We start from the raw sequence: 14,938 nt of genomic DNA, 5'->3' as shown, positions 1-14,938 counted from the left end.
CGCACCCATAGGGTAGAAGGGAGAGACGATCTAGCCATGTCGCCTGTCTGTCTGTCCGTATGAACACCTTGATCTCAGTGACTATAAGAGACAGAGCTATAATTTTTTTTGACAGCATTTGTTATGTTTGCACGTAGATTAAGTTAGTTTCAAATGTTTGCCACGCCCACTTCTGCCCCGAATTTTGGCGTACAATAATGACTATAGTGTTCGTGATTTCACAAAATTTGGTTGCGATCAGATAAAAATTGTCGAAGTTATTAAAGTAATATTCTTGTATGGGCAAAAATGCCTACTTACTAAGGGTCGTAGTTGGTTTGGCTGACAATCTGGTATGTTTTGCACTCTATAGTATATACTGAGTATAGTACCATATCAATATACCAAATATAACTTTCAGTATTATTTTTATATTTTGTGGTATATCAATATCAGTATTTTTTAAAAATACCGCAATATTTTGCTTTTATTCAAAATGGGTAGCGGGTATCTCACAGTCGAGCACACTCGACTGTAGCTTTCTTGTTGTATTTGTAAATGTTGAATTATTAAAATTTAAATAAATAACACAAAAAATGGGCACAAGACTTGCTTGTATATTTTTGCCGTTTTCCTTAAGGCATTATTCAATGTTTTTGTTTTTTTTTTTTTGTAAAAAAAAGGATTTCATATTAACTTTACAATGGAAATTTTGCATGATCAAAATTAATATTGTTTTACTTTAGAACTTTAGAAACTTGATTTTGCCATTAAAGGGGATTTGAAGCCAGAATTTTATTTTAAAACTAAATTTCAGCATCTTTGTTCTTATTGTTTGGGCTGTGCATTACTAAATATAGTAATAGCTGATGACCCAAGCCTAGCGTGTTAAAAATAAATTCAAATTACAATATTAGCACAAAGACTGCTTGAGTTAAGCAAGCGTTAAATATAATATCAAATATCATTTAAAAATCACACCATTTACAATTTGTAAGGCTCATTATAATTTCCCCAACACAAAGACATAACCTTACAACATGTTTTAGTTGGGCAAAATTTAAAATGACTTCTCAATACAATTTTCGGTGCAAAAATTATGGGCTTTGTAAATTATTATTTTTAGAGCTGTTAAAAAAATTACAAAAAAACGTTTGATTTTTTAAATATTTGTAATTGCTCATGAATTATACATAATATATACTATTATAGCGCATTTAATATATACTTATAACCAATTTTTATTTGTGCACATTCAAATTTTGGATCCTAGTTAACATTACATAAAATTTTACTTAGTTTTCGAACACATTGAATATGCTTTGAGCCTTAAAACTAGACTTAATGAAAATCCCATTGTAGAGACCGGCATCAGAGTGTGACTTAATTTAAAATAAATGATTTATTGTGTTCAGTCTTTCGTATAACAAGATGAACAATGTGTAAATCTGTAAATATAAAAGTAGTACTTTAATATTTAAACAAAAATATATATATTTCTGACATACCTTAATAATTTTTTCCAAGTCGGTTGATGTATTTAACAGAATTCGCTAGAATCATTATTATTTGAAAGCGAAAGAAAGGTTGTTTTATGAATGTGAGTTTGCAATGGGTCCATTTTCTAGCTTCAGAAGTGTGTTCTCTTCGGGGTTATCGTTCAAGTCCTATATTTTTAAAATATTATTAGTAAACATATGAATAACATTATTACGGTTAAAAATATGAAGAGGAGAGAGCGGATAAAACAGAACAGAACAAAACTGGTTTCAAAATACATGTAAATTTGTCAAAATTTTACCTTACACACATACATAGTCCGTTTATAAAAAGTTCCTTATTGGTAATTTGAATTGTTCAAATGAAAAATCTGTTTAATATTACGGATGTTCTCATCCCTAATACTATACAAGTATTCTTTGTTTTTACTTCTAAACGCAGATTTCATCATTCCAAACAAATTTTAAAATACAAATAATTTTCATAAATGTACAACATGTTAACTTTTCACATGTGTTTCTGTTATTTTAACACCGAGAATAAAGTGACTTGTACGGCTATCAGTATATAAATTCTACTGCTAGCATGAACCATATGAGAACTTCAGGAACGCATGCTCGATACGTGTGGACTTACGCTTATGATGGTTATAATAAGCGTAATATAAGTATGTATTTTTGTAGGTAAGTTTTTAAATAGGCTAACTAGTACATAGATAATCGTACAATCGATTTAAAAAGTGTACTTATACTTATATGTTATGTATGTATGTAACTACATTAGAAACATGTCACAGAAATATTTAATCAATGATTATACAATTTAATTATGTAACTAGACTTTTGCACAATATTGGGAGACATATTTATTTAATTTTGTTGCTTTTTCTTTAACGTTAACACTAAAGGCCAAAACAATCATATTATTGACCCATCTTAACAAAGATCTACAGAACATAACGTAGATCTAGATATTTCTTTAAACGTATTGTATAGAAAAATAAATTGATGCAAATATTCTATGGAAATCCCTGTACATAACCAAAAGGCTTTATAAGAGTCAATTCTAAATAATTTCCCTATATTTATTTAATTAATGAATAACGAATAAGAAACGCCATATCGTTTAGTAATACGAATATTTATAAAATGGTCGATTTTTCATAAAGGAAAAAATGTATAAGGCTCTACTACCACTATATCAGAAGAAAGCAAATAGAAATTGCATCACAATTTTTTAAATACTATTCATAAACAAAAAGTTTAAATATTCTTTTTTGTCACCAATTGATAAATGTTATAAGACAACTTTTATGAGATGTAAAACAGCTGCTTATTTGGGAATGTTTAAAAATTTCTAAATTAAATGAGCAATTTGCTGGTAAATTTATAATATACTATAAGATTAACAAATTATCTACAAGATCCCCAAATCACAGGTTTGCTTATGTTAATAACAATATCTCATGAAGTTTAACGCATTTTGACATTCAATTATTCGCTAAAGTAAACCCCTTACAACAGTACATTTTGATATTAGCTCATCATCAATCTAAATATCTAATATATACAAATAAAATTTGTAAAAACAAACAAAATTTAAATATATATATGAATGAGGTACATTTTAAAATTATCTTAGATCACTAGAAATTGTCCGTGTGTATGTATGTACACTATAGTATATACACGTGTACATACGTGTGTGCAATTAAAAATAAAACAATTTCTATTATACACTATAAGACCAATATAAATACGATAGCTGCAGTTATCACTTTAAAATCCATCTCATCAATTTGATGAAGTAGTCCTGCAATTTTACAATTACAAAACATTGATTGTTGTAAATTGATTGAGATTACTTGAATTATTAATATAACGAATATAAACTACAACATGTATACACATAAGAAATAAAAAAAAAAAAAATCATCATAGGATGATACAGGGGACTCATCTATTTCCAATTCAATATGGGCAATGAAATTGTACATACTAATATACACTAATAAATTTAAAAACTTTTTAATAAACCATTTTTATAGCCGCTACCCATAGAAGATATTATAACTTAGTAAAATGCATGTGATTTGCAGAGGGAGGCATCTTCGACCCAATAAAGTATACACATATATTGTTGATCAGAGTTAACAGCCGAGGCAATATTGGCAAGTCCGTCTGTCTGTCCGTCCGTATGAAGCCCTAGATCTCGGCGACTATATGAGGTAGAGCTATAATTTTCTTTCGACAGCACTTCTAAGTTTTGCATTCACACATTTCAAGTTTGTTTTAAATTGGATAAAATCGATATTCTATTTATAAGTTTCTAAATACATACATATATATCTTTAAGTACTTTTTCATATATATTTTAAGAATAATACTGGCATTATTATTTTTATTGAAAATGAGTAGCGGGTAGCTTTCTTGTTTGATATAAATGTCGGGAGTGGATGCTCTGCTTTAATCGATCACTTTTTTTTAGTTTTTTTTTTTTTTTAATTAATTAAATAGAATATATGTAAAAGAGTGTATACAATTTATGAAAAATATAATAGTTTTTAAACAAATTACTACCATGAAAAAGTAACCCAGACCACAACACCTTGGCTTTTTTCAAAAGTATGATTTATTGCTTTCCCAATTAAGAACTTAAAATACTTAGTTATTATCAAGTCAATATACTTTTACACATATCTTTATAAATAAGTATCTGCACCTAACGCTACTTATAAACATAAGAAACATGACATCAATATAAATCAACTACACTTGAAGTGTATTGGTTAGTTAGTTAGTTTAGTTTACGTGAATTAATTAATTAATTAATACTTTTGCCAATCGAAAACTGTGTAGAAGTTAACTGCCATAAATTACACTCGTATTTTGATGGCTTTGACCATAAAAATAATAACTAACAATAACAGTGCAATCGAGTGTGCTCGACTAGCCGATGCCCTGTGCCCTTCTTTTTAGTTAAGAATACTTTGTTTTACGGATGGGTAATTTGACATTTTATCCAATAGGTACAGGGCATTATTATAATAAATATAATTTGGCTTAATTTCTCAAAAAAAATAAAAATTTGCATTTACTTATAGTTAAGACAAAACTATTCAGTTTCAACGCTGTTTTGCAACCAACTAGTACTAGTCGCAACCGCATAGTACAAACAAAACCTATTTTGGTTTACTTAAGTACAATATACGGGTAGTACTTATTTATAAGAATTAACGTTCCAATTTGTATTTAAATTTGCTACATACATTAATGTCAGTATTACAATAAATAATTGATATTATTGTTATTCTACCTAAAAGTACTCGTATTTGGTTTGCAAAGTGTTCATTTTGAGCCTACGAAGTTTATCTATGGGGTCAACAGATAGAACTTACGACAGTAAAGAGCACGACAGCGCCAATAAAATGATTGTATAGCTCGCCAACAGCCCTCAAATTTAATAATAGAGTTAAGAATGTAAATTATTCGGAATAAAAGTTTTTTTTTTGTTGTTATTATTCAGCTGATAATACAAATGGACGTGTATATGATTGCCCCAGCTGGTATTAAATCTTATTGGTGTGGGAGATGAATTGTAGTATAGTTGTCATTGACATTTATATTGAAGCTTACCTTTTTGGCAGGTGGCACTGGAACCTGTAAATGGTATTTGGCTTGGCAATAATCGCGAAGAAGTGCTATCCCTTCGGTACGGTTATTTGCATAGCGTGATTCCCAGGCATCTAACAATCGATTGTAATAACGAGGAGTGTCGTTGTATTTTAGATATTTGTGGGTTTGATCTGTGGGAAATATGCGCTCAAGAGGAGCGCATCGTGCCAGCTCATCCTCAGCCACAATAAGACAGCGCACATCGTCAGGTGTTAGTTTTTGCAGAATTGCATTAACATACTGAAATGGTAAAAAATAAATAAATATTAATAACAATATATATTAGGAATATGCCATTAACTAACATCTTCGCGGTTTTCCATTGTTTTACGTGTAAAATTATTATGTTTGACCTTTTCATCGCGCGATAAATAATTTATATATAGACGTTTATCATAGCACATTTGTGTTCCAGGTGGAAATGAAAACTCGGCGGCAAGCTCCTTTTGTTTTTCCTGAGTCAGTTTTGGTGGTATCTGAAAAAAAAAGATATAATAATATATGACTAAATCTTTTCGTTACATATGAAGAAAACAACTGACATTATACAAAGCTGTGTTAAGAACGCCCTGAACCAGGGGTGCCTTAACATGAGCATCAAGCGGCAGTTCTGAGTGCAAGCTGGGTGAAATGTTGACCTCCAATAACCATGGTACAAGATCCGAGTCTAAGATCACATCAAATCCAAATAATTCAAAACAACTGTATTTGGACTCCACGTTTGCTCGTATCATGCTATTTATGCCATTTTCACCAGCTAAAATTGTGCGTAACACTAGACTCCTTAGCGCCTCCCAGAGGCCGTCTGTGCGGACTCCACGATTGGCCAAATAATTCCATAGCGACTTAATTGTCCACTTGTGACCATGACAAGCATTAACATCCTCATTCTTTGAGTAGTTTGACGAAAATTTGTTAATGCTATAGTTCGTCAAATGCATGCATCGATCGTTCAATGTATCAATCTTGGCGCTATATTTCACTGTAGAATATAACTCAACATATAATATATTATATGTCTTAAACGCATAATTCACATACCTGACGCGAATCTTGCCAAACCATTGTGATACATGAAGACTCTCAAGGGATTTACAGATGTTACAAGTACGTATAGACGTAAGTCGAATTTGCTTCCATTTATTAGCAAAGGACGTTCGATATATCTATAAAATAATCAATCAAAATAAAGAAAATTGACAAACATAGTATTAATAATTATAAACATTCTTCCGTTCTTACTTCTGCACAATTAAAGGCCGCCTTTTAGGTATTTGACCCCATCGATTAACTACGCGTATCCCAGCTCCCCGAGCACTAGCGGGGGGCTTAATAATCCACTTTGTATTACGTTGAGCATATTTTGGCCAACGTTTCCGCAATGCACACAAATCATTTGGTATGACATAGGTGCGTGGCATGAAGCCAAACTCCCTGTTACTGTGCTTCTTCATTTGCCTCTGAAGATTCTTCCAGCACGAATCTTTGCGTCCAATTCGGAAGGACCCAGGTAAATGATTTATCTTTTGATATGAGCGAATCGTTTTAAAACATGGTGATTTTAAATGCTTGCCCCAAACCCCCATCCAGTCGTTCGTTTCTACATTAAATTTATATATAAAATGAAATTAGTTGGATTTCTCAGCTACGAATTATGTAAACTTACTTTTGAGCATACGCATCCCACTATTGGCCAAGATCAAGCGAACAACCTTAGGCATAATGTTTGTCACCCGCCATTTCAATACTCTGTGTAAGTCAGCTGGCACATCAGGTCCTTTTTGAGTGTTCGATGAAAAGGATAGATAGGGCGGAACGAAGGGAAAAAGACTTGGTACTAATACTGATTTCGGATTACATAAATCTTCATCAGAAGTCTGAGAAAACAGCAAAGTTTTTGAGTTCTTCGGTGACGACGATAACCGTTCTCCTGAATGAGCCATTTTATACGCATGAGCTCGATATCCATCTTCTGTATCAGAACTAACACTAACTGTGTCGCTCTCATCAAAATTTGATACTGAAATTCGTTTAAGACGATTTAAAATATTTTATTATGGTAATTTTTTTTAAAAGAAACTTACTATTGTCTAGATCGTCATCATTGTCAAAATCAACCTCGGGGTATTCGTTGGCTTTCTCTTCAGAATCATCCAGAATATATTTAGTTATATGATCATCATCTCCTTGGGCCTGACATTGACCATGACTGTGACCTTTAGGATGTTGTGGTTTTACGTTTTGATTGCGTGAATTACTCGATTGATATTGATGCTTACGTGCCAATCGGGGACTTTGACTGTTATACAATAAAACTCTATGCACAGTAGGCAGTATCTTTTTGACAGTTGCTTGGCCTCCCCGGATTCTTTTTGGCGTCAATGGTAATCGTGGAGCGATATGAGGGGATATGGTAACTTTTTGCGTTTTCTTAGCTTGACTTATATTATTATTCACTGTTAAAGAGTCTCCAGTTGTGTTCAGTTCATTGATTTCGCTATGCTGGACGAATCGACGATGGGATAGTAAAGTTGGATCGAATTGTTCAACATTGATTTCTTTCGAATCGTATGCATCGTTATTAGAAATATAATCATCATCGTTAGCTTTCGATACACATTTTTCTGGGCAATCATTCTCCGGTGAATCGTTCCAATTGCTGTCATTATACCCAAACGGCAACTCGTTATTTTCTTTCAATATATAACTATCATATTCTACATTTTGGTTATTATCATTGGGTATATTATTTCTGCGACTAGCATTTGACGAGCGTTTACTCGACGGTTCATGTAATAAGCTCATTTGAGGTTTGTAATTGCACACCGAGTGCGAGGTATGCGGTGGGTGGTTCTTCGGTAACTGATCTCGTCCACCGCGATTGTAAAAATATGAAAAATAATGTTCGTAGTGCTGATCTGTTGAATGAAAACGCAATGGCCGCTCCGGACTACAAAATAAACAATATAATGAAAATATTATATATTAACTAGAGAACAATTTAAGTATGAATTTAAAATAGCGGGGACCCTAATCATTTTAAGTTATTTTATAAAAAAAAATTCACATTAATAATTATTCTATTATTATTTTATTTTGCTTTATAAATAATGATTAGTCTTGAGTGCTTTAAATAAAATAAAACTATAAAATGATACGACTTTTTAATAACTGTTCGTTATCTTTCACAGACGCCAGCAAACTTCATGTTCTAGCCATGTGATGGTTTAATAAAAATAACGAAGAATTAATTATTCCCTTAAAAATTATTATTGGAATGCATGGATTTGAATGTAAATAAATGTAAATAAATAAATTTGTTTATAAATTAATGTTGGCGATAGACTGTATTATAGGTCTAAGGTAAGTATACAAATAAATGTAATAACTAATGTGTGTAGCATAAATTCTTAAGGAAGCAGGAGTCAAGCAAAGGGAAAGGTTTGTATTTTTGTCAATTAACAATTACATTACAGAACTCCATGACGTCTCCAGTGTAGTTGGTTTGCGGTTATGCGAATAGATTAAACCCCCATCCAAAAATTCAGATGTACTTCGAATTCTTATTTGTCGTTTTAGTTTATCTTTCTCCAACGAAAGCGGGGAAGAATATTTGATTTCCTGGTTGGCGTGTGCACTATTACTATGCGAGTGCTGGTGAACTTTGTGCGGTGGCGTACCACTATAATAGTCAACTGATTGCCTCATCTGTTGGTATGCATGATGGTTGTTGTTTCCCCCTGTTGATGCACCCGAAACCCTTTGAGGTGCATATGACATGGCGTATGAATTTGAGTATTGCAATAGTTCGGAGGAAGGTACTGCTGAATAGCCGGGCGGTTGCCTACATATTTGCCTGCCACATTTCGATGGACTTGCATTAGATGAACGACTTGAACCCTTCATACTCCATGTTGATCCAATTAGGTTTACATTCTTATAATAGTTAACGGCATTATCAACATTACAAAATGGTACTTGCTGATCATTAAGGTTGCTGGTGTTGCTACTAATCCCATTGTTGTTATTCGTTAAATTTTTTGCCTGACTGTTGTGGCGCATTTCAAGATCTTTTCCATACACTTCAGAGGCGGTGTACATGAACATACTATTTCTATAATGCTTAAGTAACTCCACCGCATATGTAAAAATGTACGCATGCACCTGGCGGATAAAAAAAGCACATTATTCTTGTTAAAAATAATATACTATATAAACAATATAAGACTTAATCCGCACCTGTTTTATATTTAAATTTGTAACAATTGCTATAACAATTTAATGTTCAAATTTTATATTTAAATGTAATACAATGTTATACAATTTAGTATTATAAAATTAATGTCTACACAAAACCTTTGTCGATTAAAGTGGCCTACAATTTCAAGGTCATTTTCAGCACAAGTTGAATGACCGTTAAATATAATATTCGATATTAAATTAAATGATAGATGAAAGCACATAAAATAAATCAGTAAAATGATAACTTACAAACATTGTTATCATCAATAAATGTAATATAGAGCCAAATTAAGTTATTATCAAAACATACCGTGTCTGGATTGGGTGACCTTCAAGTTGGATGATGGGCTGTGCTAGATTCGCTAGTTGCAACTGGGGTATCAACTGTATGTATGTAGTGGCTGTTACATGTGTATGTGCTGTAGTTAAATGTAGGTCACAAACCCGATGATATCCTGACCAATGTGTAAATAAAGTATCACTCTGCTAACTTCGGTAGGCCAACATCAATAGAGGTATTTGAATCGAAAACGAAACGAAATACTATGAATTCAATTTCAATCAATTAGAGATAATTCCAACAGTATTAATTAAATAAAAATCAAAACTGAACAGTATACTGGGTGACAATAACTTTGCACTGCAGTTGCCTTGTGTTTTTGATTGGCAAAATTTAATGTGTTTAAATTTGTACAATTTCACCAGTAGTGCTTTTGAAAGGTATTCCAATAGTAACGATAAATATTATTTATAATTTTGATGTAAATATCAATGTATACACACACAAACACACATTTATTGTAACAAGACAAAAAACACAAAACACATGGCAGCCCGCGTTAGCTGTTACTGAAAAACTTCTGTTATGTTGAATCTCACACTAGTGCTGGGATAATATCGAGACAATGTCGATAGGATAGCCATATCAAAAATATCGATAAAGTATTTGGCAATAACAGAAAATAATATATACATTAATTAAACATAAAAAATAGTCTAAATGAATTGAAAATAAATATATTTTTAAGCATTTTTTTTTTTATTTATTTGATAGTCATACCATTTTTTGAGTTTAGTTCGTTATAAAATCAATAAACACTCTCAATGAATTTAAGCACTTAAAAACTCAATGTTTAAAATATCGGATTGGTGAATTTCAGTGTTATTCCAGCCCTATCACACACATCTAATGCAAGCAATACACTCCATTCTGTTATTTTAATAACATTTTCAGTTACAAATTATCCTTGGCAAGGAAGTGCTTCTCCTCTTCCATTTACTATATACAATTAATTTTAATCAAATGTAAATTAAACTATGAGATTGAGGTCAACCTGTTTAAAATTATTACTTTTAAAATGCACACAGCGCTCACACGATGCTAAACGGAGATTAATAAAACCACTTAGACACATCTCTGTTAACACTACCCACTCAATGGAATAAAGGTTGTTTTACACTAATCATTCAATTGCTCACTTTTCTTATTGATCTAACAACTACAAATCATTACATATTTTAATTCTCTATTTTTAATATATTTACACTATTATTACCTTATATTCAACAGACATAATTATTGCAGCAAAACCTAGAACTTAACTACAACACGTGTAGTTCCAAAATGAACTAGTTCAATAAAACGCATTGAAGATTCATATCAGCTGCTGTATGAACACACTGCTATTTGTTTTAATGAAAACAATTGCTCAAAAATGTTGGAAATACTTTAAAATGACTTGACTTACAAGTCGCACTAACGATTTAAAATCGCTTTTTATTAGGCGAATGTATTTATTTATATTTATTAGAATATTATTAAATTGCATTTTCACAAGCGTGAGTAAATTAATATTATCTTTTAAAAGATCAAGTTTCTTAAATACTTAAACGCATATAAGGAACATAATATAATTTGTATGTATATATTAATGAGGGAAAATTGATAAGAAAAAAAACCCATGAGGGGGAATACATACGTACGTATAGATATTTTTGTTTTTATAATACTATTTTAAATTGGCATTTTTGTGTGCTTAGTTGTTTGCGAAATGAGATTTAATAAATTCTTTTCGATTGCGTTGCTCTTCCGCTACTGATATACCATGACCCAAACTTAGGAAGTTCGGTTTATAGAAGGATACACTATTCTCAGCATCTGAAAATGTATTCTTGTGTTATGAAAACTTTAGATGAATGTTCTCAATGAGTGCAAAACGTACCAACACTGGGATCATTCCAATCAATGGCCATATTATGGAGTAGTGCCAACGCGGTAATTGTTTGTTTCGCAGAACCGAATGTGCCTAAAAGTTCACTGCCGAGAATTCCAAATCGACGAAACCAGATGTTAAGACATTTGATAGCTGGGGCAAAGGTTACAGCATGAGCATGATTGTAGAGTTCCTCGGCTTTATTCCGAGGGTATTGAATGGGAGTAAACAGGCTGGATGAGCACGAAAGTGAATCATTGCCGAGAAGAATACGTCCGCGAAATTCGTTCTGTTCAAAACGCTCCTTAATGCGCGATAATGAGTAAACCTCTGGAGCAGTATTCAGATCAAGTTCATCCGACAGCCGAATGTCCAGGTCTCGAATTTTATGTTCAGCATCCGAAACTAATTGCAGATGTACTAGCTCTGTTGGCGATGGCGAGTCCATAGAACCACCATTTTGGTGGCCGCTTCTATTAATCTGCGAACGTGAAGTTTCCAATTGCAATCGCACAGTACTTTGAACAAGTGCGCCAATAACTTGAGGCATATTTGATAACGATTGAAACGATCGCATCATTCGTTCCTTCTCTGAGAGCGTTGCTGGCATTCGGATGTATCGTGATGCCTTTGATGACAGCACTGAAGCCACACGACGAGTTATTTTAGCCATTGTATGCAAACTAACTCCATGCGCTATAGCTGTTAGTTGGGGATGCTATGAAAAAGGAATGGAGAATAATCATAATTAAAAAGTCTTCACAATTTTATTGAACGAATAAAGAGTCACCTCAGTTCCACCGAAAAAACGAATCGCCGCTAAGACTTGCAAGTCTATAGGCACTTGATTTCTTTTCACTGGTTTATAGTAGTCAACCTCGATGTCATCTCGAACAATTTCAATAATACGCCTCATATTTTCTTTTGTGTAGCGGTATTTTTTACGAAATTCTATTTCATTAATTTGCTCCATCGGGTGGAAGCGAACGCGTCTCCTCTTTACTTTGCTTACATGGCCTTTATTTTGTCTGCTGCAAGTAATGCCAATACTATGCAGCTGCCGCAAATCATTCACACACTTTACATCGCTAAGAAACCGTTTGAATACTTTTATATCCTCCATTATAAAAATAACAAAATATTTCCTTTACTTTATCAACAGTGTGACCGAAAGTAAAACTCGAAAATATACCGTCTTTTTACAATATTGATATTTTAGTATAAAATCATCAACTTATTTTTTCAATTGCATCAGAGAAATTAAATCCACTTACAAAATTATACAAAAATATATGCCAACTGGAATCAACAGGATATACGAAACAATTATATCTCTTTAAAAAATGTGGTAAGCTTCTGGCAACAAAAAAATGTTTTTGTTCAAATTTGATTTGTTATTATTAGTATTCATACACTTGTTAAAATTTAACGGAAAGTTGTTTTGTATATACTTTAAATATTTTTATGCCCCGTTTACATAGCCAATCAGTTCGTTCACATTTGATCAAGTTCTGTTTTGGAGTTTCCACAGTAGCATCAGTCATTAGCAAATTTGGCTATTGTAAGCTCTATTTCGGCTTCACATCGATAAAATATCGCGTGACTGAGAAAATATACCGAAAATTGATGTTCAATGTTTCTACGCTTGTGCTCGATATTTTTACGTATATAGCTGACGAACGTAAAAATACCCAGTTTTCTTCTTATGGGGTGTAACAAGATGCAAATTAACATTTCAACTGATTTTTTTTGGTGCTATGGAAAAGGGACATTAACTATTAATGTTGCCAATATTATAACTTGGAATTAAAAAAAATCACTTTATAATCAGTGTTGCTAATTCAGCTATATTCTATCCAGATTTGGCTATTTTTGATGACCTAAAACTGCAAACCCCCAATTTTGCAGGTGCCTGGTTTGTTGGCTATTTCAAAAAAATTATTTGCTATTTGTTAACTATTTTTAATATTTGATTATATAAATTTATTTAAACTCCACTAAAAAACAGTCGACCTTAAAAACATATATTAGCAATAGAGACATTGTTTGTGGCTATCGATTCATACACACTACGTTTACCGCCCATCGTGACCGAATTGTGTATCTTAAATACTAAAATACTATTTACCCTTTGTAGTATTTGGGTATTTTCTCAACATCGTTTCGAGTTCGCAATGCTACCATCTCTACATTAAAATTAACTGATTTTTGTGATGCATTTGTATGTAAATTGATTGTTTGCGAAAAAAGGAGTCAAATGTTTAAACGAACAGTTTGCGATGGAAGATCTAACATTTAAACACTGTATTAAAAAAGATTTGACAATTTGCATCGAGTTGAAAACTGTTGTTTTGAGTATGACTTCCCAAATAAGTATCTTACACAGATTTGTACAATGGGAAAATATTTAAGTTCCGAGGAGGCTAGTCAAATTTTAAGCAATTTGCTTTGTGATGAAATGCTGTGCAATTGATGCACAAAAATATAATAAGTTATGAAATTGCAATTTTTTAAGAAATCTAGCTATTTTTGGCTATTTCCTTTGGAATCCTCGGGTATAAATGACCATCAAGTGTTGGCAACACTGTTCATAATATTAAACAGTTTTGACTTTGTTAAAAACTCGAAAATGTTAAAGAATAAGATCATAGGTTTCCTTCTATTTTTAAGAAATTTGAAATTGATTTGTTGACATTTATAATTAAAGCCGTTTCGTTTCAGTATATTTTTTGCATCATTGAGTAGAATCTTCTGCCGCAACATTCCATAAGCGGGTGAATGTGTAAGAGAGGAACAGCTAATAGAGCCCCATCAAATTTTGGCGGCTTAAAATTATTTTAAATTGTTTTCAAATTCTTAAAAAAGTAAAAAACCAAGATGAGAAAAGGGAAAGGAAATCGACGGAGGCATGCCAAAATATTTAAATAAAATCGCCAAAACAATCACTTTGACCACTTTGTATAGAAATATGACCGTTGCAGTTGCGAGTTGCTTATTATGATGTAAAATAGGAATAAGTAGAATCAATTAAATAAAATATGAAATTGATATAAACATATAATCTTTGAATGCTTTCAGTGTCGTTGTAATATAATAATATGTTTTTTCCTGCGTGGGTTTACTTTTTCACCTCTAAACAGCTGATCACGTGATGCAGTTTTGGTGTGAAAATTTGCATTTACAAATGTATCATTGAAGCAATACACTTGGTCTAAATAGAGTATAAGGTAGATTAATTGATTACATATTCCACCTAATTTTTTAAAATTGCTATTCAAAACGTGCTTCATAAAATGTTGAAATGCATATAAGCAAAAAAACACTTATATA

At 32.0% G+C, this 14,938-nt stretch overlaps 2 protein-coding genes and 1 long non-coding RNA gene across 11 annotated transcripts; 1 reads left to right on the top strand and 2 right to left on the bottom strand.

The window, feature by feature from the left end:
- Positions 1-1,132: 1,132 nt before the first annotated feature.
- Positions 1,133-11,007, bottom strand: LOC117565864 (tubulin monoglutamylase TTLL4). 8 transcript variants are annotated; one of them, XM_052003265.1, is made up of 13 exons: positions 10,952-10,992; positions 9,840-9,885; positions 9,706-9,779; positions 8,623-9,317; positions 7,238-8,103; positions 6,820-7,173; positions 6,396-6,753; positions 6,195-6,319; positions 5,696-6,135; positions 5,459-5,629; positions 5,115-5,393; positions 1,488-1,646; positions 1,133-1,427 (listed from the first exon to the last, which is right to left on the bottom strand). In XM_052003265.1, exons 4-12 carry the CDS (start codon positions 9,258-9,260, stop codon positions 1,572-1,574), a joined length of 3,306 nt encoding a protein of 1,101 aa, XP_051859225.1. In that variant the 5' UTR covers positions 9,261-9,317; positions 9,706-9,779; positions 9,840-9,885; positions 10,952-10,992; the 3' UTR covers positions 1,133-1,427; positions 1,488-1,571. The 8 variants fall into 8 exon arrangements, with proteins under 8 accessions (XP_051859225.1, XP_034101087.1, XP_051859224.1 ...); XM_034245196.2 differs by lacking the exon at positions 10,952-10,992 and adding an exon at positions 10,189-10,255; XM_052003264.1 differs by lacking the exon at positions 10,952-10,992 and adding an exon at positions 10,179-10,225.
- Positions 10,472-14,729, top strand: LOC127565312 (uncharacterized). Its single transcript, XR_007954666.1, has 3 exons — positions 10,472-10,843; positions 10,966-11,234; positions 14,330-14,729. It is a non-coding gene; the product is annotated as an uncharacterized LOC127565312 (long non-coding RNA).
- LOC117565867 (putative nuclease HARBI1) lies at positions 11,227-12,782 on the bottom strand. 2 transcript variants are annotated; one of them, XM_034245204.2, is made up of 3 exons: positions 12,399-12,782; positions 11,618-12,326; positions 11,227-11,553 (listed from the first exon to the last, which is right to left on the bottom strand). In XM_034245204.2, the coding sequence occupies exons 1-3, from the start codon at positions 12,729-12,731 to the stop codon at positions 11,432-11,434; spliced, it is 1,164 nt and encodes a 387-aa protein (XP_034101095.1). In that variant the 5' UTR covers positions 12,732-12,782; the 3' UTR covers positions 11,227-11,431. The 2 variants fall into 2 exon arrangements, with proteins under 2 accessions (XP_034101095.1, XP_051859228.1); XM_052003268.1 differs by having other exon boundaries at positions 11,430-11,566.
- Positions 14,730-14,938: the final 209 nt, after the last annotated feature.

This window comes from Drosophila albomicans, chromosome 2L (assembly GCF_009650485.2).
Source record: "Drosophila albomicans strain 15112-1751.03 chromosome 2L, ASM965048v2, whole genome shotgun sequence".
In the NCBI taxonomy this organism is placed as follows: domain Eukaryota; kingdom Metazoa; phylum Arthropoda; class Insecta; order Diptera; family Drosophilidae; genus Drosophila; species Drosophila albomicans.
This window is presented reverse-complemented; position numbering and strand designations above follow the sequence as displayed.

What these genes read in the sequence shown, in the direction of transcription:
- LOC117565864 (XM_052003263.1), bottom strand. Translation starts at nt 9,260, where the DNA reads ATGTTCATGTACACCGCCTCTGAAGTGTATGGAAAAGATCTTGAAATG. An exon ending in TGGGATGCGTATGCTCAAAA is followed by an intron (nt 6,754 to 6,819) that starts GTAAGTTTACAT and finishes AATTTAATGTAG; the next exon opens with AAACGAACGACTGGATGGGG. An exon ending in TTTGGCAAGATTCGCGTCAG is followed by an intron (nt 6,136 to 6,194) that starts GTATGTGAATTA and finishes TATATTCTACAG; the next exon opens with TGAAATATAGCGCCAAGATT.
- LOC117565867 (XM_034245204.2), bottom strand. Translation starts at nt 12,731, where the DNA reads ATGGAGGATATAAAAGTATTCAAACGGTTTCTTAGCGATGTAAAGTGT. An exon ending in GTTTTTTCGGTGGAACTGAG is followed by an intron (nt 12,327 to 12,398) that starts GTGACTCTTTAT and finishes CCTTTTTCATAG; the next exon opens with CATCCCCAACTAACAGCTAT. An exon ending in TTGGAATGATCCCAGTGTTG is followed by an intron (nt 11,554 to 11,617) that starts GTACGTTTTGCA and finishes ATACATTTTCAG; the next exon opens with ATGCTGAGAATAGTGTATCC.